Raw genomic sequence first — 26,818 nt, 5'->3', positions numbered from 1 at the left:
TTTTACACGGTCATTTAACAATATATTATCCTCCTACTGTTAAATTTAAGATCGGTCAAAAGGAAAGTTGTAGATTTTATTTTTACCTACGCGTGGATATAAAAAACGTCAAAAACAGAACTTGTGTGCGAATGTTATGAATTTTTGAAAATCGGCTTATTTACACCCTGTGTGCGATGCCACATGTCAGCACCAGGCTCAGCTTTGGTGTCTCCAGCTGGCTCACAACGTCAGCATCATAAACTCACGATGTGAGAGCACTACTAGAAAAACAGCCGACGCTCATTGCGCGTCGTAAAAGGCTCAAACGACGCGCAAATGTGCATCAAGGAATGCCCTCTTATAAAGAGAGACGACGCGCTTTCGCACGTCATCTACAACGCTCATTTACAACGCTCAATTACGACGCGCGTTTACAACACGCAATGCGTATCAGGGAAGGCCTTGTCATAAAGTAAGACGACACGAATTTGCGTGTCGTAACCTTACGACGCGCGTGTTTATGACACGCAATGCGTATCAAGGAAGCCCCTGTCAAGAAAGGCCATGTCGTAAATGAAGATGACACAGAATTTTGCGTATCATAATTTTAAATGTTATAAAAAATATTATTTATAGATTTACTAATTTTCAATTTATATTTGCATTTAATGTCTCATAACAAAAAATACAATCCATTGCATAAAATTTGATGTCATACAAATAATCGATCCATGGAAAGATAAAACAAGTCAATAGAAGTTGTTTTCTCCCTATACATGATTATCACATACTAAATAACAAACTTTATTTCATATTCATACATATGATTACGTAATCATTAGTTTCACATAAACCAATCTAATTAAAACAAATCCTTGATTATAAGCAGAAAAATTCAAAGTTTAAAAGTCAACCAGTGGGGAAAAGTTGAAGCCTCATAGTTGTCTCCTGGATGATCCCTTGTGTTATTTCCTGGCTAAGGTGTTCCATCCTGCAAAATACAACCTTCATCAGGGACTTTCTGCCCTTGACTAAAGTGAAAGTGAGACAATAACAGTTTTGCCATTGTTTATATTGGATAGAAACTCATCCACGCTTTGCTTCTCTAACATAATAGTCTCTGCAGAAGTAATGCACCCACTGCATGATTACAACAATGTTATTGTTACCAATTCAATTCATCAACAATTGATGTATAATGTAACTGAACTATAGTTGCACCCTTGATGTCAATATTTGATCCTTGTTGAATGGAGTCCTTTCCAGGGGTAAACTTACTATTTATCACAGTTTTTGCATGGTAACTGTCATGAAGCGGACAGAGTATTAGAAAGATAACAATTGTAAGAAGGAAAAAGGACCTGCAAGTGTAGAAGGATGCTTTGATTTCAGATTATTTTTTTTTTTTAAAAAAAAAGGACTTTACTTCCACTTGCATCAATTTCATCTGATGGTTGACATTTACAATAACAGTAGGAGGGAAGTATTGGTCAACAACACCTTCACTAATATCTCTCACACTTCCACCTCCAACAATTTCATCTCCTTTATCCAACGCATCATTTATTAAACTTTGAAGCCTTTTTGCATGCAAATCGCACCCATGTTGTATTTTCCAAGTTGTAGAGGACCCTAGAATATTTACGTATTTAATTAAAAAAATAATACATTGCAAATTATATATAATCAATAGGGTAGAACTGTAATTACTAATTAGTTACTTACAGCTGAGACAGATTTAACAATCTTGACAACCGCATCTACAAATTTAAGCGTATATGTCTTTGTGGACATAAAATCTTTTAGTTCCTGCACAGTTTTGTACACTAGATTGTAAAGCAGCCCTAACAGCAACTTGTGCAACCTGTATTGAGTTTGAAGATTCTATTAAAAATGGCTTATTTGCTCAGAATAGCAATGTACTTTAACTTTTTTTTACAAATATAGGCAATGTACTTTATTTGTTATATATTGCTATTATTGGTAAAAAAAATGTAAGTAGGTTGCTAATTTTTATAGAGAAAATGTAAGTAAGCTGCTATTATGGATTACATGTTTGCTATTATTTGTAGAAAATGTATATTCATTGCTATTTCTCACAATTTGCAGTAAACAAAAGATGGAAAAGTCAAAATTGTTATATGAATTTGACCGAAAGTCAAAGATTCGTACATGAGCCACATCGACGTCTTCACAGACAACAAACGCATCTTTTCCACCAAGCTCAAGTGTCACGGGTATCAATGTGTCAACGGCTTTTCTCATTATCTGGTTTTATAAAACAATGTAATGTGAAAATTACGTTAATACCCTTTATGTTATCTTCCAGTCATGAGATGGAAAAGGGAAAATCATACCATTCTGCCAACACTTGGAGAGCCGACAAATATGATTTTGTCAAGTAAGGAGACTAATGCTTCTCCAGTCTCAGCAAACCTGGAATATTCAAAGTTTAAGGGACCTGATAAAATTAAAAATTATTGAAATGACTAAAAAGGGCTTGGCTTACCCGGTTATGACTTCAACAAGATTTTTAGGAGCTCCAACAGCTGCAAGGGCAGTTTGGAGAATTCGCACGTAGAAGCATCCAGACCAGCTTGCATGTTCTGAAACCTTAAATACGAATAAGGAAGAGTAAATTGCATTTTTGGTCCTTGAGTATAGCTGATTTTGCAATTTGAGTCCCTTATTTGAGGTTGTTCGTCTCTATTTCAAGAAAATGACTATATTTTGGACCAATATTGCAAAAATCAGATATACTCAGGGACCAAAATAGTTATTTTACTTGGAACAGGGACTAAAACTGTTACAAGACCACAAATGATGACCAATTTGCAAGAGAAAACATTTTTGGACCAAGACTGCAAAAATAACTATACTCGAGGGGTGTAATGTAAATTACTCAAGAATTAAAACCTTGACAACTATGTCATTCCCAGAGAAGACAACAACTAAAACTGGATTAAACAAGTTATGAAATGGATAATTCCATGATACAATTGCTCCAACTACACCAAGGGGGTAAATTCCACTTTGGATTTTTTGTGAAGCATTGATCTTCCAAATAATAATAAAAAATGTTAATATTCAAAAAATACATTACATACCTTATGTTCCATAACACGAGCAAGTCTATACTTCTCCTTGAGATCTCCCTCATGACGCTCTCTTCTCAACTCAACCTCAAGCTGCACAATCTTTCAAAACACTTTGAGGTCAAAAGGACTAGTCCCAAAACATAGAATTGATTGGAAAAAAAAAATCAACTTTTTTTTTAGAAAAATCATACTTTTAGAATAGACATGGAAAAACTAAAGACTGCTATACACTTGTGCTTTAAAGTAACCCTAACAGAATAACCATTTTATGTTATCAAAAAACTTAAAAAACTAAGTAACAAAATTTCTTATGATATTCATGTTGGAAACACACTAACTATCCACACATCAAAATGAGATGCAATTACCCAAATTTAAAAAGCCTAACCAAAATTCAAATTCATTTGAAAACTTGAGTTACCTTCTGTCTGAGGGTCATCAATGAATTTTCTCATGCAATCAACAAAGTTGGTCCCGTTAAAAGGATCCTCACCAATACCCACACATGTGGATTGACGTAGCCCTACAGTAGTAGTTTGGTATACCTGTAACAAAATGAACAAACAAATCATTCAAATAGCTGTGCATAGAATCATATAATGTTTTCCAAACTCAAAATAAGCAGTTAATCTTAAACCAATCATATAATAAGTTAAGAAAAAATCAAGAATATCTTACCGCTTCATAGATCGAGATACAATACCAATATGCCCTGGTTTATGAATGTAACCAGGCATGATTCTGATCTTACATTCTCTAGGCTTAATGATACCAGGGCAATTTGGTCCAATCAGCCGAGTTTTTGACTGCTTAATTAAAGCAGCCTTTACACGAACATGTATGCATATGATTGATTACAAGGGACAGACAGTCAATAACATTCTTACATTGAAAACACAAGTAGCCAACATATTGATGAGAAATGCAGGTTACCATGTCATGTTGTGGAACTGCTTCTGTTTAGCAAACAATCAAATCCAATTCAGCCTCTAATGCTTCCATGATTGTTGCTGCAGCAAATGGTGGAGTCACATAAATTACAGATGCATTAGCCTTGGTTTCAACTTTTTCATCTGCAACTGAGTTGAAAACAGGGAGCCCTCAATGCTCTGTTCCACCCTTCTTTGGGGTAACTCCACCAGCTTACAAAAGTCAAGAACAAGGTTCAAAATAAACGGAAAGCACTTTCAGAGCTACATGTTGAAATTATTTATATACATTTGTTAGATCTTTATGTTCACGTTTTCATTTCTAATCCAAAATTATCTCAATGTCATTGCTAAGCGTTACAAAGTATTGGTAGGCTTATTGTTCTAAACGTTTTCTCTAATTTGGCATATTACTTGTTAGTTAAATATTCTTATTAAATTGTGTCCAGACTAAAGAATGTCATTTTCGTAATTAACAATACAAAATCAAACAATCATTTAAGAGATCACCATTACACGAACCTGGATGTCACTGGTCGTACCTTCCACTGTAAACCTTCTAAGATCTGAAGCTCCAGAAGATGACTTTGAAATGGTGTGTGTGTGTGTGTGTATATATATATATATATATATATATATATATATATATATATATATATGTGTGTGTGTGTATACATATATATATATATATATATATATATATATATATATATAGAGAGAGAGAGAGAGAGATAGAGATGTATATAGAACCCTAAATCACCTCCTGGATGTCACGCAGTATGTATATGTATATATAGGGGACAGAGAGAGAGAGAGAGAGAGAGAGAGAGAGGGAGAGAGAAAGAAAGGGGAACCGGAAGTAGATCGATGGAGTTGGGTAGACCGGAGGTGGAGCAGGACTGGGAACACTCAATCGTAGGCGAGATCCAGAATAAGATGAAAAAGCATGTGTATACCTTCTCAATACTGTCCATGGCGATTGGTCACTTTGCCGGTGTAAGGTCGTGTCGTATAAGAGGAGAGATGTATGTGAGAATTGAATTTTTTTAAGAACGATTGAGTTATGGAGAGTGAAGCCGAGTCGATCTTCGAAGAGCGGCGGAGCCCGGAGAAAGAAGGCGGAGTAGCAGTGGTGGATTTAGGGTTGAAGAGCTGGGATGTTTGGTGTAAGAGAAATTGAAATTATCGCCAAAGTAAACCCTAATTCAGAGCTTGAAGGCGACAAAATGGAGAAAGGGATAAATATTGGCAGCCACACTATTAGGGTTTCTTGGGTACAGCATACGAAGGAGTAGATGGAGAAGGAGTTGATGCATCAGGCGGGGTTTATATTTCAAAGGGATTTCGTTTCCCTTTAAAACGCGCCTTTCACTAAAATTATAAAACGACATACTTAGACGACGCACTTTTTACGACCGGTGCCCTCCGTGTTTTTTTTTTTTTGTGCTGACATTAATTTCAGGGCACGCATAAATGCATGTCCTCTATACTTCAAAATTTAGAAGAGATGACATTATTTTTAGAGCGCACGCTTTTGCGTTTCGTAAATCACTGTGTGTCATTGTTTATGCGTCATTAAAGGGTTGTTTTCTTGTAGTGGAGGTCTCTTGGCAGCCTATAAATACAAACGCACACCCTCTTCATACCTCACACCTTACCCTTTCTTCCTTCACTCTATACACTCTCTAATACCCCCTAAATCCCCCCCCCCCCCCACAAAAAAAAAGCCTAGGGAACCCCCCTAGCACAAGAAGGAAGCCCCAGAGCTCCCAACGGATCCGAGAAGAAGAGATTTCGGCTCAGAACTTCTGCTCCTGTAGAGCCCTGCTCCTAGCCAAACCCCCGGTAAGTGAGTTATGTTTACCCTACTTTAATTATAACTTAAGCTTAAGTTCCTTATCGTTATTATGAACCTATAAACAAAATTTATCGGTGATTCCAAGTTGTTATATTGATCGATGTACTTACGGGGATGATCTCTAGGCTGTGATTTAGTGATGTGTTTAAAGTGGGATTTCCAAACAGTATACTTCGTATACCAAATGGACCCTACCTTCGATATGACCCTACCAGATTGTTCCTTACTTGATAGATCATGAAAGTAGACTTTGAGTTAATGATGAATCTAGATTAATAATTAGTTGCAATAAAGATTAGACTAAAACTTGGCGATAATAATGCTAGGTTTCGTCGAAGGAAAATAGAATCGTTAAAAGTGCAGTGCTGCCGAGTTTGGAATCATCATTATAACAAGTGAGTGCATGGTTACTTTCATCTTACACATAGATATGATCATATGAAGTATTTTATATGAACTATGTGTTACGTGTTCATATTATCTATATACTTGCTATCTATGCTGGATGAACGATTTGTATACATGTTTTAAATGATTTAAATTGTATATTTATTTTATATCTACAAAACGTGTTGGGTAAAACATTGTTATATTAGTGATGAGATAAATGATGAACGATGAAAGATGAGATGAATGCTGAGCATTGATATATGAGTGGTAAAATATGGTGAGAAGCGATGAGCCAAGTGATGACCTAAGCGATGACCCAAGTGATGTCCCCGTCATCTAGCAGAGTATGGGTGACAACCACGAACTATTGTAGACAGTCCAGTGGAAACACTAGCAGGCTCGTAACCTGTAGGTGTTGTGAACGAGATGTTCACCCAGTGTACTCTAAAAACCCATTGACATGTATTACGAGTGGACTCTCGAAAACGATATTGTCAATAAACGATATAAACCCTGGCTACCATGCGACTTAGTGCCCGTTGTATAAACCCTGGCTACCATGCGACTTAGTGCCTGTTGTATAAACCCTGGAAACTATGAGACTTAGTGCCTAAACCCTGGCGTCTATGCGACTTAGTGCCTATTGTATAAACCCTGGCGACTATGAGACTTAGTGCCTAAACCCTGGCGACTATGACACTTAGTGCCTAAACCCTGGCGACTATGAGACTTAGTGCCTAAACCCTGGTGACTATGCGACTTAATGCATGTTGAGTAAACCCTGACAATGACGGATTCCATGATGATTCCTTAGGATGATCCTTAGGAATGAATGAACGAGAAATACCTGATTCTTAAGGTAGATCCTTAAAAGTAAAGAATATAATGGGGATGGGTAATTAGGTTGATTGTTTGATGTTTAAACATAATAATTATATTATTGTGGGTTGAAAACCCTATGTACTCACCAGGTTTCCCAACCCGACCCACTCCAACTTATTTGTATCACAAGTGTTGATATGAAGTTACATTACATTGAGAGATTAATGAGATGTAAATCACTAGTGATAATGAATGTAAGTTCTGCTTATTCTTATGTTTCTGTATTGACAATGACATCCCAAATGTTTTTAAATGAATAAAAATACATTTCTTAGGAAATGCTTTTATAACGTATTTATCATGTTTTACTTGGAACAAATTCCGCAACATATTTCTTTAAAAGATACTCTGGTTTTCAAAATATAGCATAAACAAATCGGTTTTTTCTGGCCGTGAAAATAGGGATGTCACAATACGTATACATCATATCCTTACCCTCTCAAGAGTAGCTAAACATCCACCTCTAACCGATTTCTCATGAAAATATTCACCCATGAAACTTCCACCAACCCTATAGCACTCGTGTATGCTAATCATACATAACACTAGATCCTATAAACAGTCAAGTATTTGATTCTACCATAAGACCACAACCAAACAAGGAGCAGGAAATAAGGCCAAACCAAACATTCTCATTCTATAAAATCTTAGTTATGTGTAATTGTGATGCATACACTAAGCAACTACAATAATGATGTCAATTCCATGCAAGGAATAACCCTAGGTTATTAGCCATCATACATCATACAATTCTATCATGCAATTCTTGAAGATCCCTAGCCTATCACTAACATGCTATTCTACCATAAATATCATATCAAATAATAGTGTGGTAACGTGGGGTATACTTTCTGGTTCTGGCTGATCGTACACATCACATCCTTCCTTGGTTATTTTTGAAAACAATTTTGAAAATCATTTTTAAAACTTTTACAGTTCCTTAGTTTGATTCTGGATTCATATGGTTGTTCCTCCAATTCTCTCAAACCAAGGCTCTAATACCAATTTAAAATATCTCAAAAATCACAAAAAATTTAAACTTTTCAAAAAAAAAAAAAAAAAAAACATTTACTTAAAAAGTGTTTAGATAACCATTTGTTTCCAAAAACATTATTTGAAATTAGAGTCACCCATGACCTAATAACATAAAACCAAGGATGTGTAAGGTCACTCCATCGCCTTGCCACCGTCCTTAGAAGTACTTGAAACTAAACTAAAATTGTAAGCAAACGCTTAATGAATTCCCCCAAAGTACCATCACGTAAACATGACAAGCAAAAACATTCATACATAGCCTTCAGCATGATAGGACTACCTCACCGGGCCTTCAGCTTATCTGGACCGCTCTCTGGGCCTTCGGCTTGACTGGTCTGCCTCGCAAGCCTTCAACCAATCTAGACCGCCCTGGGTGTCTTGGCCTTCAGTCTCAATTGGTCTGCCTCAACCCACTAAACCATCACATATCAACATACACCATAACAATCAATAGCTAGCAGATACATGTATTCATATAGATCTAACATATCATTACAACATAGCAACATCCTATATACTAGGATAGCAACATGCTATATATCATGATACAAATCTAACGTAGCACTACAACATAACAGCATCCTATATACCAACATATAGATCTAACATATCACTACAACATAGCAAAATCCTATGTACCAGGATATAGATCTAACAGATCACTACAACATAGCAAAATCCTTGGCTTAGAGTCTTTCTTCATGAGGAGGTACCAGATGGCTGCATGATCAGAAAAAATGATGACTTTTGTTCCCAGCAAGTATTGTCTGAACTTTTCCAACGCGAAAACAATGAATAACAACACTTTTTCTATTCTAGAATAATTTTCTTGCGCATTGTCTAAAATATTTGAGGAGTAGTAAATAACACAGGGCATTCGATATTTCCTTTGTCCCAAAACAACTCTAACAATAGTATTGCTTGCATTATACATAATTTCAAAGGACAGACTCCAATCTGGTGGCTGAATAATCGAAGCTGAAGTGAGCAGATTTTTCAGCAATTGAAAGCTTTCTTGCAGTCTTCAATAAAATCAAATTATGCATCACTTTACAGCAGCTGGCACATAGGGACTATAGTCTTTGAAAAGTCTTTTATAAATCTTCTATAAATTCCAGCATGACCAATAAAAGAATGCATTTCCTTAACATTCCTCGGGTAGGGTAAGATTTTGATAATATCTATTTTAGCTTGATCTACTTCTAAATCTCTCCTTGAAAATAGATGACCCAAAATCAGACCTTGGTCAACCATAAAATGAAATTTTTCAAAGTTAAAGACTAGGTCGGTTTCAATACATCTTTGAAGGATTTTTATAAGGTTTTTAAATCAGATATCAAAGGAGGCTCCATAGACAGTAAAATCATCCATAAATACTTCTATGACATTCTCTACATACTCTAAAAAAAATACTTACCATACACCTTTGGAAGGTGAAGGGTGTGTCGTAGAGTCTGAAAGGCATATGTCTATATGTGAATGTTCCAAATGGGCCGGTGAAGGTTGTTTCTCCTAATCGCCTAGTGTACCTGGAATCTGATGAAAGCCTGAGACCCCATCCGAACAGCAGTAGTGTGATTTTCCAACATCTAATCGATGAATGGAAGTGGAAAATGATATTTTATAGTGGTCGTGTTTAATTTTATGTAGTCGGTGCAGATGCCCCATCCACTATGAAATTAAGTCGGTACCAACTCTCTTTCTTTATTCTCCACTATTTTCACTCCAGGTTTCTTTGGTATGACCTGAACTGGGATGACCCATTTGCTTTCGGATATTGGGTAGATCATTCCAGCATCCAAGAGCTTCATTACTTCCTTCCTAACTACTTCCATCATCAAAGGGTTCAATATTCACTTGGCTTCTCATGAGGGCTTTAAATCTTCTTCCATCAGAATTTTATGCACACATGGAGATGGGTTGAGTCCTTTTATATTAGTTATGGTGCACACAATCACATTCTTATACTGCTTCAAAATTTCTATCATTTTAAATTCTTTGTTTTTTTACAGCTTATTGGATATGATGACTAGAAGTGTTTCCTGCTCTCTAAGATACGTGTATTTCAGATGCTCTGGTAAAGTTTTTAGCTCCAAGGTAGGTTCTTGCACTATAGAAGGAAAACATTTGGAGTTAGAATCAAGTAATTTTAAAATTTGATTTTCATACCTGACTTTTCTCTGTTTGTCCATGTGAGATACTATTCCCAACAATTATTTGTCAACAACAAATTTTTTTGATAACATCTGAGCTACATGAACAAACATATTTCTATGGAGTACCGATACTAGTGACTCAAGGTTAGAAATATCAAAATATTCTGTAGTTAATGGTTCAATTACATCTATGAAACTAAGAGCAAAAACATCATCTAGATAACACATGCTATCATAAATACTGAAGTTGCTTACTTCACCATCAAATTCCATGGAAAGGGTACCATCATTAATATCCATCTAAGTTCTTGTAGGTTTTAGAAATGATCTCCATAAAATAATGGAATTGGAATTTAGTGAGTCGTCATCTCCCATATCTAAGACGTAAAAATCAACTAGTTGGGAACTTTCCTTGCACTTCCAGCTTGCTCATAGAGTTCGCGAGTTGTGATTCTTGTTGCTCCAGATTTTTGAATATCGACTTGGTCTCGTTCTGAAAGGATAGGATAATAGTAGCTAGACCTTTTATAATGTTTTCCAAAGACATGTTGGAATTGTTGGCTTGTTATGGAACATGTAGCTATTGGAAAGTGGGTTGTTATTGATTTTGCTGAAAAGTAGGTTGGTGGAACCCAGGTAGCTGTTGGTACTGTTGTCTCTATTGGAAAAATTTTTAGGGCCTCTGCTAAAAGTTTATCTTCTAGAATCCTCCCCAAGCTTGATTGTTGCAAGTCTGGTCAAACTATCTCTATTTTTGTGCTTAATAACCTCACATAGCCTGGACAACTTTGGTGTCATCCTGCAATATTAGGCACATGTCTATTGGGTACCTAGTCTTCAAGCATATCCCACAAACTTGACTTTTGTCTTGATACTCTTATCTTTTGGCAGCAAGAGAATTTTTTTTGTTAATTATGAAATTTATGATTCAAGGTGGGCATCGCTGATCTCTTTCACTCCTTTAAGTTGATATGGATACCATTCTTCTTCATTTGCAAAATGTTTTGATTCGATTGCCAACTTTTCTATTAACGCCCGAATCTCAGCAAGTGTCATATTTACAAGTGAACCGCCACTCAAAGCATTAATCACTCATCTCTCCATAGGTATTAGGCCTTCACAAAAGAACTATTGTAGCTGATAATCACTTATCCCATGTTACGGGTATCGAATCAATAACTTCTTAAAGAGCTACTAATAGGTGTGGAGAGCTTCTTTTTTCCCTTGCTTTATACTGAGGATTTACCTGTGCAGATTAGACACTTTCACCTATAGAAAGTATTTTCCAGATAAAGCTTTGCCAGCTCATTCCATGTGGTAATAGATCCAGAAGGGAGATTGTATAGACACTTTTTTCCTGCATCGTAGACTGAAAAAAGGAATGCCCTTAACTTGATATGGTGTTCTGTAACAGCGTGTGGCTTCATCCCAGGACAGGCAACATGGAACTCCTTGAGAAATTCTTATGGTTCTTCGTTCTCGAAGCCTCAAACAATATAGAGCGGATGGATTAATCTAGACTTCAACTTAAAGTTCTGAGCTTCTAGAAAAGTGATACATAGATATTGTTTTGTAACTTCTTATGTTGCCCTTTCTCTGAGAGTCTTCTTCTCACTGTCTCCTGCATCACTCATGGTTGGTTTTGTTTTAGAATCTGAATCATATGATTCGTTGTTTTCAGATTTAGCAGAATATGTTAGTCAGTATGTTTTGTATGGATTGTGAGAACGCGAGGATGGGAGTGCTTTGGTAAAGGATGAAAATGTTATTACGGGATCGTCACATGGGGTTGCCTTATGGATCCATTTTATTTGACGCTAAAGAAGATTTATATGCGAAAAAACTAGCTAACTTTTTCTTTTGAGCTGCTTCTTTTCTGAGTTTTCTTGTTGTTTTCTCTAATTCTGGATCGAGCCTTAGTGGGGTACCTGTAAGTGAAGATATTGTCATAAAACGATTAGTGTTTGTCGTATCCCTGAAAACGATGCCAATTTCTTAGAGATGTATCACAACACCTAAATAAATAAATAATATGAATTGAAATGTTACTCAAATGCACTAAGGGGTAGTACAGGAAAGCATGGTTGAATCCATAGGGACACGTCCTAAAGTCTATGTCTTTCTTGCATAAGGCACACACTAGCCTGACATAAATTTAAATGGGAGGAGGGGGGAAGCTGAGGATTATTAAAACTAATTTGAACATAAAATAATAAAATAAAACTCAATTTAAATACTTGAGAAAATATCAGAAAATAAAAGCAATTTCAGTTTTGCGGTGACTCCCCTAATCATGCAAATAACCTTCAACATGATTGTTTGAATTGCGTATTGTTTCAAGTGGTAGTAAAAATCATTAATAATCTCTATAAATTTTATTTTACTAAAATGTTTAACCAAAATAAGCTCTTTGAATTAAAACTTATTGTTTACTGAATTAGCTAAACAAGCTCCTAATTAATTAAGAAAAGTAGCATTATACACAGTGTAAATTTCTCACTAAAGTCCAATACTTCTCACAAGCTTAGAAACATAAAAACTTGTCTAATCATTTTATATTATAGTTAAATCATAAACACATAACCAATCTAATATTTGTTACTTTTACTAATTAATAAAGACAATTACGGATCTAAACAATCAGATAACTAGAATTATTCAATAGCAATTATAGTAGCCAACAGAAATTGAATCAAATTCATTTGTTCAATTAAGCATATAACTAATCAAACTAAATAGTAATCGTAACCAAAAATCATGCCTAATGATTACTTGCACAAAAACTCAAGTCTTTTGTGAAACTGAAATCAAGGGTTTTTAGCTTGACATGGAAAAAAATGAATTACAGAAGATAAAATTGACATGGAAATAAATGAATTACAGAAGATAAAATTAAGTCTTAAATGATTAATCTTACTAACTGATGATACATATTGAATCATGTTATTCATATTTTCATTTTGCACTTGGAATCTTTAGAAAATCGCCCCTCTGCAGCCTCTAGTCGAAGTTAGGGCGACCAAAGTGTTATAAGGTGCTGTTTATAAGTCTAGAGAGTCGTCGACCCGTCACACGGTCGTTTTTTTAAAGGGCACAATTGTGTTTTCTTCAAAGCGCGTCCAAAAATCGTTTAATGAAGTGTTTTTCCATTATTGACACTTTTCATAAAAACATTATTGTGTTTCTGAGGAAAACATGATCAAATTTTTGGATTCCGGTGATGCGAGGCTTGTAGAATGCATCCAAATAATTTTCGAGGAATTTCTTGACTACGTGACATCAACACGATCGTCTTTCTGAAGGAAGCACGATCGAGTTTTCTTGTTTTCTTACTATGACTTAAAAACTAGGCAAAAGACTACCGGAGCTTTCACAAGATCATGCTTTTCGTAGAAGCACGATCGAATTTCTTGAATTTCACGTGAAATGTTCGTTTTTTCTTGATTAAAGTAGCTTCCAAGCATTCCTCGGCATTATTCATAAGTTCCCAAGTCCAATTACGCTCTAATACTCCATCAAACACATCCTCAAGGTGTCATATTCTCAATCCATTCTAATTTGCCTTGAAATCATAACAAAAGTGAGAAGTACGAAAATTCTATGGAAATAATGGAAAATACGCAATTCATAGTAAAACAAAGGAGATATATAACTATTTATAAGAAACTAATGGCAAAAACGTGTTAAAAGATGCATATAAAATGCATCTAACATCAACCAAAATAAAGTGTCTAACCACACACAGCAACAAAGAAATGATCACAAAAGTGTTTTAACATAAAAAGGATTTAGAAAATACTAAAATACTGAGATGATGAATGCATATAGCTCTCCAAAATCTCCTTAAGCTACTCCAATGGTGTCCAAAATAGATCTAGGGGTTGAAATACCTAACTCCCAAGGAAAATGATGAGCCAAATGACCAAAATGCCCCTGAGAAGGCAGTTATGCAGGTGGGCATGTAGAGTTCCGCATGTGGAAACCTCACCCACACACAAGATGCTAAATTCTCATTGGTTGTTTCCCCCACTACTTCAATCTACTACTTGAGATTTCTTTAGTCCCCTTCACTACTAATATCATTGAAATATGGACCAATCATCTTCTAACCTCAAAATAAATAGTCCAAACCCATTTTCAAGTATTCATGACCCATCCAAGTCTTCAATACACCAAGCCCAAAACTTCCAATATGGATCCAGTAAAGCCCAATAGCTCCTTAAAAGTCCACAAAGCCTAACAACTCAGAAACAATATAATCTGTAACAAAGGATAAAATATGCAATACAAAAACAACAAAATGGCTAAAAATACTAAAATAAACTACATAAAAGATGTAAATAAACAATCTATCACTACCACAATCTCCACCTTTAACCACTGTCAGTTAACCATCACCTTCAGACACTACCATCACCACCTTCAACATGCATGCACCAACACCACCTTTAGCAACAATCAACATCATCGTTGCCTTAAACTACTACCACTACCGTCGACTTCAACCACTCCCACCACCACCATCACTACGGATGTTTATAAGGCGGTTGAGCTCATATAGCAATAAAATTGTGAATCATAACCACCAGGAGAGTACCTTGCAATCGCTACCAAATTGTATAAAAATGATCTGAGTTGAACCATGTGAAGATGAGTAACAATGGTTCGGTTCAAGGGCACCTGCTAAATACAAAAATTCAGAATCTATCATTCAAAAAAACTTGTTCAATAAGAAACAACTTAAAACTATTTAACACAAGTTTGGCAACACAAAAAACATATATAACCCATTTGACAAAACACACACACACACATCAAATCACCGTCAAATCAACATCAAAACCTTCAAAAAAAAATTGGTTTTAGTACAAGCACAAAAGAGCAAGAAAAATTGAAAATCAACATATAAACATTAATTCACATAAAAAAACAAATAAACACCAATTCACATCATAAAATAGCAAAAAAAAATTGAATATAAACATTTTAGAGCACAAAAACACTTGCATTTGAACTTCCTGATTGTTGTGTGGATAAAGGATCACCATCAACCTCCATTTTAACAATTTCTTTCTAAAAAAGATTTTTTAAAAATAGAAGTTAGAAAAAAATCAACTGTTGGAGTTCAAACATCATACATTATAATTTATATAAGTGATAAATTATAAAACTCTGAAAAGAATCTAGAGTTCAAATACATAGACAAAAGAACATACATTATTATATATATATATATATATATATATATATATATATATATATATATATATATATATATATATATATATATATATATATATATATAATGATATCTGCAAATATCTAAATATTTGTTTGAAGTAATGTGTTTTTTTTAAACGAAGTTTTTATCTCTAATGCTTTATTTTTTAGTTTTTATTTATTAGTTTTTTTAACAAAGTTTTATCTCTAATGCTTGTTTAACGAAGTTTTATCCCTAGTAGGGCTAAAGGGAGGGTGATGGTGTTACACAACACAACACATGAAAGTGAAGCCAAACCTAGAACTTTCAAAGAGGGGTACGTGGACATGCGTCTAATGGAAAACAATTTTCACGTTCGATTTAAAGAGATTCATAAGAAAACAAAACCCCCAATATCACAGAGTAGCTCTCTCCCTAGATTAGATCTTAATGTGGAATCTAGGTCGTTTCAGTCTTTCAGAATCAAATAAGAACCTAAGCCTTCTATTAATTTGGAAGGACAAATTGAGGGGGGGGGTCCTTGGGGGTGCTTTTCAATTAGTTTATTGACTTTTTGTAAAAGTCAGAAGCTTCTGGCTTTTTGAGAAAAATCATTTTTTATATTACAATGTTAGTGTCTAAAAAATATATTTTTTTTAAAACTTATCTACTTTTTGAAAAGCCAATAAGTTGTTAAATCAGTTTCAAAAACACTCACAAACACCCGGTAAGCTCTCGATCAATTTCAGTTCAAATAAGAATTAAAAGATTCCACCTCTGGAAAGTGCATGAAGTTAATGGCTTAAGTCCAAGTTCTCATTTCCCCATTAACAAATCATGCAAAAGGTACACAAAACTTTTATTGGTTGGGAGGGTTGGTAAAAATGGATTATTTATGTCTAGCGTTTGATGTCAACATGTTAGATGGGTTGAAAAATATGGAACCCTCACCCCAAGTTATACATGGCACCTCGCATTTTGTAATCTCGCTCAACCTAATCCATTATATCTTCCCGTATTAGAGAAAAACAATTTTAGAGGTATGCAAAACACGACCTACGCCAACAATTTGTTGCCATCGCAACTCATATTGACTTACCTACTTTAAAATAAGAGCAAATTTGTCAAATAACCAAAGGAAAATGAAGGGTTTGAAAATTTTGATCATAGAGAAATTGATTTTGGTAAATGACCATCACTTCCGCAGAGGGTGCTTTTCGGAAGGTTTAATTCTCACTAGTACAAAAATGACCTATGTTCACACTTTTGCCAAAACCGCTCTGCCACACTTTTGACTAAAACTGTGTCTAAAGGTTATTGCTAAAATTCTGCCATTGTTTTAGTGACATTTTAAGTTGTATTTCATGACCATTAGTAATATAGTTGAAACATTTAGACACGTTTAAACATAACAAATGTGACAATTATTAGTCACACCGGAAAAATGAAGCCAAATGTCACCATCCGCCACATGTTTGTCAGATATATGGAAAAACTTTGTGATGGTTTTTATAAGAGACAATAGATTATTATATGGTCACATGAAGCAAATGTGTATGTCGTTTGTATCATGGAGCAGAATAGATTATTATATTGACATTTGAATGCAACGTAACTAAAAGGCAATATATGGTCACATTAATTATTTGTGTGTCCATACGGTAGTATTTATTACACACCAATTAAGAGCAACCAAACAAGTAACTATAAGTATTTTATGGTCAAGTTTAATGTATTATATGTGTCTAAAAATGAACATTTGTCATGATAAAAGGAAAAAATGTATAACTATAAATATGTTATAGTCACAGTGAAACATGTTATGTGTGACTAAAAGGTAAATCATGTTCGTGAAAAAAAGAAAATACTTGTAACTATAAATAATTTATTGTTACTTTTTACAAATTTGGTGTACGTGTAAAAGTAAAATATAATCATCATTAAAGTAAAAAATTGATTGGAAGTATTTAATGGTCATTGATTAAATTATTAAGTGTGTAAAAGCAAAAAAGAAAAAAAACAAACAAACAAACGACTATAATTATTCACTGTGGATCCCCTTTGATCTTTTGTTAAATATAAAACATATGACTGCATTTTTTATTACCAATTTTTAGAACACATAATCATGATTTAATCTCTTATGCTTGTTTAATAGTTAACAATAGTCATGATACAAGAAAAAAAATAGATGACTATTAGTATTTTGTATATATTTATTCATTTCATATGTGTGATTACAAATAAAGAATATTAATAATCATAAAAAAAACATATGATTTTTAGTATTCAACAACCATGTTTTAAAGGAAAAAAAACAACGACTATAATTATTCACTGTGGAGCCCCTTTGATCATTCTACAAAACTCAAATTTTTATGGTCAAAATGTTCAAACACTCCCCTTCCCTTTGATCATTCGAAGAAATTTCTCTTAAATTATTCACTGCGAGCCAGACCTATTTACCATACCACTTCTAATACAAACAAACACCTTATTTGGAGAAAATTCGAACAAAAGCCCATTCTTGGCAAATGCCATTTAGAAAAAAAGCTGAAAATAACTGTCTAATTTTTATCTCAGAATCATTTTAGCCAATTTGATTTTTATTTTGTATAATGGAATATTATAATTGAGCTATGGGATTAAACCTTGAAATTTTAGCCAACTATTCATATTTCATAATTATGATCAGAAGTAGAATTCTATATTCGAACTCTCATGTTCAAAACCACGACATGATCCATTGATATTGACATTTTAGGATTTACATCACGTAATGGATTTGGACGAGGGATGCACGTGACACCGCAAGTGAATGGTACGGTTAATTTGTATTCTGTGTAAGTTTTCATCAAGTACAGTTAATGATTGTTTTTGACAGATTTTAGAATGATTAAATAATAATTAGTAAGCAGTTCATATAAAGTTTAATTTTACAAAAGTTTTTAACCATAAAATCACGTGTTCGTTAAGCCAAAATTTATATAGGAATTTATATATATTTAAGAATTTATGTTTGTAAATTTATATAGGAATGACCGAATGTCGTTAAGCCAAAATTTGATGTTATTTACATAGCAAAATTGAACTTACAATCTTTATAATATCAACCTCAAGCACCGATACACCATTGCCGCTCTACTCAAAACTACTATAAAAGGACAGTAATATGGTCTATTCAATCTTCTAATTGAGTAGCTAAATTTTAGATATATATATTAAAAAAAAAAAAAAAAAAAAAAAAAAAAAAAAAAGTAGAAAGTGAAACATTACCAGACAAGTTTCTTTCATTGCTATTTGGATTCATCACGATATTGAATGTTTTTTTGTTGAATCCAAAATAAAGCAAAAAGTGAAGCCGACCGCATGACCTAGCCACGGTTCTTTTTTAACTGTATAAGTTAGATCAAAAGAGTGGCTAGATCATGCTGGCAGCTTCACCTTTTCCTTCAGTTTGATCACCATGTATATTGGAACTCATCTCCTTCATCAAACTAAACTCCAATCCTTGTACATTCTTGATTAAGCTAACTCACAACAGGGTGTTTGTCCTCTTTATCTGTGGATAATATTTCCATTTTCAGCTTTGTGAACAAGATTAGAGTTTCCAAATCTCAAAGAGAAACTAGTCGGGGACTCAAAACTCGATACTAATTGGATTAGTTTTTAGCTTTTTGAGAAAAAACATTATCATGGTTTTCAAGATTTCGAAGAGAAACCAAAAAGGAATTAAGAGAATAGAAGAAGCTAGCAGATGAAAGACGTGTATCAAATGAAAACTCGTTTGAATTTTTATAAAGCCAAGCCGGGTGGGGTGGTGTAGTGGGGTAGGCTTAACTAGGGTTTTACTCAGAATTCAAAAGGATAGTATTTGGCTTTTAAAATGTTAAAAAAAAAAAAAAAAAAAAAAAAAAAAAAAGAAAAGGATTAGGTTTTCAAGATTACATAAGAAGCTAACATGTATCCACATAAAACACTTTATAAGACAATTTATAAAAGCAAGGTGGGGTGTGGTGATCCGCAGATAGGGTTAGTGAAAATGAACCTGGAGAGAAAACCCTAAAAAACCCATAAGGTCCAACAGTGAATTGAAATTTGAAGCAGCTTTAGTCATGTGATCAGTTCAGCAGCAGCCACCAGCTAGAACAGGTGTCAGTAGCAGCAAGTAAATAAGTAGCTAGGCTGCATGCATTGATATATATATATATATATATATATATATATATATATATATATATATATATATATATATATATATATATATATATATAAAATGGAGAACCCTAATTAGGTTCAGGGGATTAATACCTCAGAGAGAGGTGAGGCGATATATGTTTAGACTTAGGAATGCAGCCAACACTACTAGCTGCCCTTCTTTCATCTATTCACACAACCAATAAGTCAAACAATCCTGCTTCTTATATCCATTTTCTTTTAATTTTTTTATGTTATATCTCTAACATCTTGTATTTTTATCACAATACAATATATATAATGGTCTCTTAAAATGAATGTTAGGAATAGTAAACATGTTATTTTTTTAGCAAAATTGGTCCCTATATTATTGTTGGGTTTTAAAGTTAGGAATAGTAAATTCGGATGTTTTTTTTGCAATTTTACTCTTCATTCTTTAGGCATTTTGACACTTTTGGTACTTACATTCAATATTATTAACCTTTTAATATTTAAAGTTTGGCTACAAAACTTTAATGGTTTGACAACTTTGATCCTTTTTTGTAAAAGGTTGCTAAATCCTATCCTTTTAATTTTTTAGTCATTTTGACACTTCTGGTCCTTGCAGTCGAAACTTTTATATTTTTTCATAAAAACATTAAAAAAAACGGTCTTGGGCAAAGCTCGGGTTTTTCATCCTTGCACTATCTACGACTGTCATATTTATCGATTTAGAAACAATATTGAAAGCTCCTGATCCTCACGTAGCGAGGATAACCTTTCTAGTTAGCATTATGATTGTAGAATATACATACCAACTTCATGTTAAATCTTAATTCATTTATTATATACTGTATATGGATAAACTTTTTTTCTTTTTTTGAAATAAACAAACATATAGTAACAAAACTAGGAATTGTGTAGAAAGGAGGTAGATATTATATCCCTTATGATGTTCTTGTAAATGAGCAAAAATTCTTTAATTTTTTTATTCACATTATATATTTCAATTGATTACATAAATTTGGGGATGACTTTATCGGTAATCCCTAGCCTTACGGCTGGATATTATTACTCGTTTCAATATGGATTCTTTTTAATATTATACACAATACATATGTTAAGTATTTATGAAAAAAAAACATTAAAAAAATATTTACGTTATTTATAAAAATATTAAAAAAATAAAGAGACTAGTTAAAAAATTAGGATGCCATGGACATAAAAATCCAAATAATTACAGCGGAATTGATAAGGGCCGGAGCAGATTGTAGGGTGCACACAGTTACAGTTGGTAGGGTGGTCCTTGTTAAATTTGGTTACCCAAGTGTCCTCTTTCTTTTCCTTTCAACTTACACACATTGCTTTCAATCTTTAATTCCTTTTCCCAACTAATTAATTTTCCATGAAAGTTCAGTCCAAGTACTTGTACTTTACCCAACAACATTTGTACATTATTTTAAAAAGTTTTGTCCTTCATTGTTCTACTGGCAACAATCGAGTCCGGGAGATAAAACCGAAGACCGGATTCCACTGTAGGTTTTTGTGTAAAACAAAACATTTTTGAGCCGGCAAGAAATGTATCTAGCTTGTTCACGTCATTTCAACAAGTTTCAAATTGGAAAAAGTATTGATAACACTTCAGACAATTTCAACAAGTGTTGATCATTTCAATTAGGGATAATTAATAACTTAAAAAACTAATATAATTTTTTATTATATATATTTGGTTTTTTTTTTTTATATTTACCCCTTCAACATGTTTAAACCGGACATATTCAATATTTAAGGCCTAAACAACCAAGTAGTTAAGATCGTGGTGACATCAAGAGTTCCAAACAACTCATTAATGATTCTCTTACGTAAAATATGATGAGCAAAACCTAATGAAAACGATCATAAATATTAAATGTGTACAAAAACATCAAACATTTATTTTGCAATAAAAAATATAATGACTAATTGTGTACAGGATGAGAAATATATTATCATATTAAGTTATTTTTTCCGGATTATTCAGAATAGCTGGTCATCAATACTAAATGTGTACAGTTTAAAAAAATTGAAGTGTTAAATATGAACGAAAAAAACTCAATGACTAAATAAATAAATATATGCAAATTAAAAAGTACATTACATTGTTAACTCATTATCCCTTTGAAATACCATCTCCATTATGTAAAGGGAAATTTCTTTAACTTTTGAAGATTTGTTCAAATGATTATTCTGTCTAAAATGAATATTTTGCACTAAATCAATTTTTTTGGACTATTTTATGTCACTTTAAGAAAAAAAAATTTCTAACAAACAAAAAAAATTAAGATTCGGATTTTCAAAATTTCTAGGTTTGGGCTAAACATTGTGGGACTAGAATTGGACACATGGGATGGTACTCGGGACTAGAATTGGACAAAAAGCGATGCTCTAAGACTTGAATTGGACAAAAATCAAAACAGATACTAAGTTGTTGTTTGTTTTTTCTAAAAATCATCTTCAAATCACTTTTTGCTGTGCGGCGCAACACACTCGCAACACTTTCCCACTCGCAGCAGTTTGTTTTATAGAAGGTTTCAGACTACAATACATTTGCGCGTGTGCTGCATGGCACAACACTTGCTTGCCTCTGTAAACCTCTTCATCTTTTATTTTTTCCAAATGTTTTTCTTATAATTTTGGTATAATTTTTTTTTTAACTTTTATTCTTTTAAAAAAACTTTGATTTTTTTAAATTTTTATTTATGGATTTGATACAATTCCTTTTTATAGTTTCCACAATTTTTTTTAACTTGATTTTAAAAAAAATGGTTTTTTTAATTTTTTTTTTAACGTATCTATTAATAATATTTTTTCAGTTTCAATTGTATCTTTTTTAACGTGTATAATTTTTTACGAAATTTGTAGACATCATTTGTACTACTTTTTTATTTTTTTTATTTTCTTTTTTTATGTTTTTTAAAATTATTTTTTTTTCTAAAATAAAACTGTTAGTTTCTTTTATATTTTTTAAAGTTTTTTTTTAAGTTTTATATTTTTGTTTTTTTACATGTTCTTTTTAATATTCTTTCAATGTTTTAAAACTAGAATTATTAAAATTTCAGTGTTGAGAACTATTTTTAATTTATAAAATTAATTTATTTAAATATCAGTTTACTGCAACAATCTGCAGATGTTAAAAAACAAACATTTTTCTTATTATAGGTTGCAGTCGTTTGTTCCACCTCTTTTGCTACAGATGATTGCAGAGGTGGTCCGCAGACTTCATGAATTTTCTCTTCGAAAAAACAAACAGCACCTAAGTTTATACGTATGTTAAAGAAAAGGGAAAATCTACTACCTGCGTTACATAGTCATGATACCAAATAAAATAAGAAAATAAAAAATCCCCGCCCATCGGTACCCTCTGTGTTGGACAATCGACTTCCACACAAAAAGCAAGTCTCAATCAAGTTCATGCAAAAAGCAAGTTAGATAAAGCCTTACCATCGTTAGGTATACAAGACACTCGTCACAAAGAATAACCCAATTTAAAACGTGTATGAAGCTATATGGATTGGAAACAAAGAAATTTTTAAGTGGGGATTGTCCAACAAGATGGAATTCGACATATGAGATGTTGAAAAGTGATTTGGAACAAATAGAGGCGTGCACAAGTACAAAAATGAAGGTACGTTCCTTTTTCAATAATTTTTTTTTAGTTTAGCAACAATTTCTACATGTTTTTTTTAATCTTCGACAACTTTGTAACACATATAGCAATAGTTTCTACACATTTTTTAAATATTTTGACAACTTTGTGTTGGGTAATCTTAATGGGTTAAGTGCATGGAGCATATCATGTTATAGGTTATAGATCATGGGCTTCGGGGTTAATAACCGAATAAAGAAGAGTTAGTGGGGTTTATTGTCTCCATAAAACCTGACATTCATATATATATATATATATATATATATATATATATATATATATATATATATATATATATATATATATATATATATATATATATATATATATATATATATATATATATATATATATATATATATATATATATATATATATATATATATATATATATAGACAGAGAGAGAAAGAGAGAGAATAAAGGGGTATGTGGGCTAGTAATTTGTTATTGTATTAGCTATTTTATGGTATTTAGCATGTAGTCTATAAATAGGTTACCATACGCAATACAGTGAGCATGAAAGAGATTGCTCCATGGTTCATACTTACAGGCTGTGAGATCGAGAATGAGAGGTACGTATTTTTTAATATTGGTGATACCATAGGCCTTATATGGAGGTTTAGTACTAGAACTGATCGCATGTGTCATGGAGATGAAGCAAAAAGGAAAAGAAGAAGACAGAACACGATGAAGAAGAGGAGGTAGGGAAGATGCAACAATCGGCTAAGGTTGAGGGTTATGTCTCTAATACCATATTAAGTTACAATCTCCTTGCCCGTATTTGCATTACCAAAGTAGAATATATACAAAAGTATAATGGGCCAAGAATACAATGGGCCAATACAATAAGTAAATACAATATAAGGAATATGATTTATCAAGGTAACTATCCTTTTTTTTACATATGTAGGTAACAAATTTTTTGGAAGTGTTCACATATGACCATTATGACCTGCTATAGCAGGTTAAATCCTAGATGTGAACGCTTTCAACAGGTTTGTTACCTAGATGTGTACAAAAAAATAGTTACCCAAATATGAACAAACGAAAAGTAAAAATTAAATTACATGAGTGGTCCCTGTGGTTTGGGAGAATTTGTGGTTTTGGTCGCTAACTTATTTTTTTTTAACTTAAATGGTCCCTACTGTTTATTTTTGTTGTGTGTTTGGTCCCCGTCTTACCTAAAAATACTTTTGTGCCCTTATTAATTTATTTTTTTAATTAATTTTCTTATCTATGTATTTATTTTTTACATATTTAAAAAAAATTAATAAACCACACATATTTGTATCTCCTCGGATGATCCCTACTATTTATTTTTTAATTAATTTAATTTTTTTAACTCGAATGATCCTTACTATTTAATTTTGTTACGAACTTGGTCTCTGTCTTACCTAAAAAGACTATTGTGCCCTTGGTAATTTTTTTTAATTAATTTTCTTGTTTATGTACTTATGCTTTATATGTTTAAGAAAAATTAGTAGAACTCACATATCTGTATCTCATCATCATCCCATCTTTCATCATTCTCAACTTCTATTTATTTTTCATCTTTAATGATATCGACGTCTTCATCATCACTTCTTTTTTCGGTCCTTCAACTCCGTCGAATCAGCACCACAACCCACTAAAGATGAAAAGACAGTAGGTTATGGTGTTGGTTCGCCAGAGTTGGAGTACCAAAAAAAAATGACGGTGAAGACGTCGATGTTACTAAAGATGGAAAAGAAATAGAAGATGGGGAGGAGATACAAATATGTGTGGTCTATTAATTTTTTTGAATATGTAAAAAATAAATACATAGATAAGAATACTAATTAAAAAAATAAATTAATAAGGGCACAATAGTATTTTTAGGTAAGACGGGGACCAAACGCGCAACAAAAATAAACAGTAGGAGCCATTTAAGTTAAAAAAATAAGTTAGCGACCAAAACCACAAATTCCCCAAACCACAGGGACCATTCATGTAATTTAATTTTTACTTTTCGTTTTGTTCATATTTGGGTAACTATTTTTTTTTGTACACATCTAGGTAACAAACTTGTTGAAAGCGTTCACATCTAGGATTTAACCTGCTATAGCAGGTCATAATGGTCATATGTGAACACTTCCAAAAAGTTTGTTACCTACATATGTACAAAAAAAAAAGATAGTTACCCAGATGTAAACATACCGAAAAGTTAATTACCTTGATAAGTCATATTCCCTACAATATAATACATAATACAATAATGTGGTCAGCTAACACATTAAATGTGTAATCATTTTGAATATAGCAGTAAGAAAACCCAATAACCTTGAGTAATACATGAGAGTTGTTATCAAGGTGTAAGTTTTGGAGTCTTTATCATGTGGGAAAGGGGCTGATTTTCAACATTTGGTATCAAAGCACCAGACTCAAACCTGGTTCAGAGCAAGAAAGAGATGGTGAACTGCAACCTTATGTAATTAGGTCAAGAGGAAGAGAGAAAGCAGAAAGCCAGATCGCATTTGGTGACCAAAAGAAAGAGTGAAAGCAAGTAGGAAGGTTGGTCATGTTTGGTGATCAGAAGAAAGAAGCAACAAAATTTCTCATTATGTTAGCAAGCAAGAAACAAAAAGCAAGCAATAAGAAATAGTAAGCAAGAAAGCAAGTGGCACGAAAAAAGAAGAAATAAGAAAAGAAATCAAGTAGCAAGAAGCAATAAAGAAAGCAAGCAAGAAGGGTTTGCAATAAGAAAAGATTGACTGATCAAGACCGAATAAGAAGCTTCAAAGACCAGGTGGCACCTAGACCGAAGACCGAGAAGCTACAAAAGACCAGGAGGCATCTAGACTAATTAAGATTTGTTCAAGACCGAAAGAGACAAATGTGACATGAGGGTTGTCAAGACTGAAATTTCAATAGAAGAAGACCGACATGTTGAATCAAATGATCAAATATTCACATTAAGACCTAGGTCGTGTTCGTGATTATGATCATAAATGAAACATCCCAAAAATCAAGAGGTAAAAATTTCATTTTTAATACGATCAAATCACCAATTATCTTTTACAAAAGCAGTCAAAGTAAAAGAGTTATCAAAATACAATCCCAAAATCGACATGTTGCGGAAACATGGGTGGAAGCGCTGCGATCAAACCAGACCTTTCTATTTTGAGCCAAAAATACCTGAAATCAAAACGGAAAACCGTAAGCACGAAGCTTGGTCAGTTCCCCAAAATACCACATACCATACATATCAACATATACTGGGCCCCGCTCGGTATATAAATCTGTCAGTCATCGGGACCCGCCCAGTATATATATATATATATATATATATATATATATATATATATATATATATATATATAAACATATAAACATGTAAACACACAACAAATGCCATAATCACAGAGATAAATAGCATACAAACTACTCATCGGGCCCCACCCGACATCG

At 33.1% G+C, this 26,818-nt stretch overlaps 1 protein-coding gene across 7 annotated transcripts; it reads right to left on the bottom strand.

Moving 5' to 3' along the window:
- Window positions 1-770: 770 nt before the first annotated feature.
- LOC145017227 (aldehyde dehydrogenase 22A1-like) lies at window positions 771-4,595 on the bottom strand. Of its 7 annotated transcripts, XR_013666432.1 has the most exons (12): window positions 4,532-4,595; window positions 4,014-4,222; window positions 3,759-3,904; window positions 3,502-3,625; window positions 3,090-3,179; window positions 2,492-2,595; window positions 2,340-2,418; window positions 2,155-2,250; window positions 1,708-1,791; window positions 1,483-1,614; window positions 1,261-1,286; window positions 771-1,122 (listed from the first exon to the last, which is right to left on the bottom strand). XR_013666432.1 is itself a non-coding variant. In XM_078975291.1 (10 exons), the coding sequence occupies exons 4-9, from the start codon at window positions 3,517-3,519 to the stop codon at window positions 1,751-1,753; spliced, it is 483 nt and encodes a 160-aa protein (XP_078831417.1). In that variant the 5' UTR covers window positions 3,520-3,625; window positions 3,759-3,904; window positions 4,014-4,222; window positions 4,532-4,595; the 3' UTR covers window positions 771-1,614; window positions 1,708-1,750. The 7 variants fall into 7 exon arrangements, 3 of the variants coding, with proteins under 3 accessions (XP_078831417.1, XP_078831415.1, XP_078831416.1); XR_013666429.1 differs by having other exon boundaries at window positions 1,204-1,614; XR_013666431.1 differs by having other exon boundaries at window positions 1,261-1,614.
- Window positions 4,596-26,818: the final 22,223 nt, after the last annotated feature.

The sequence above is a fragment of the Lactuca saligna genome, chromosome 9, assembly GCF_052625555.1.
Source record: "Lactuca saligna cultivar CGN05327 chromosome 9, ASM5262555v1, whole genome shotgun sequence".
In the NCBI taxonomy this organism is placed as follows: domain Eukaryota; kingdom Viridiplantae; phylum Streptophyta; class Magnoliopsida; order Asterales; family Asteraceae; genus Lactuca; species Lactuca saligna.
Note: the sequence above shows the minus strand (reverse complement) of the source record. Positions and strands in the feature narration are given on the sequence as shown.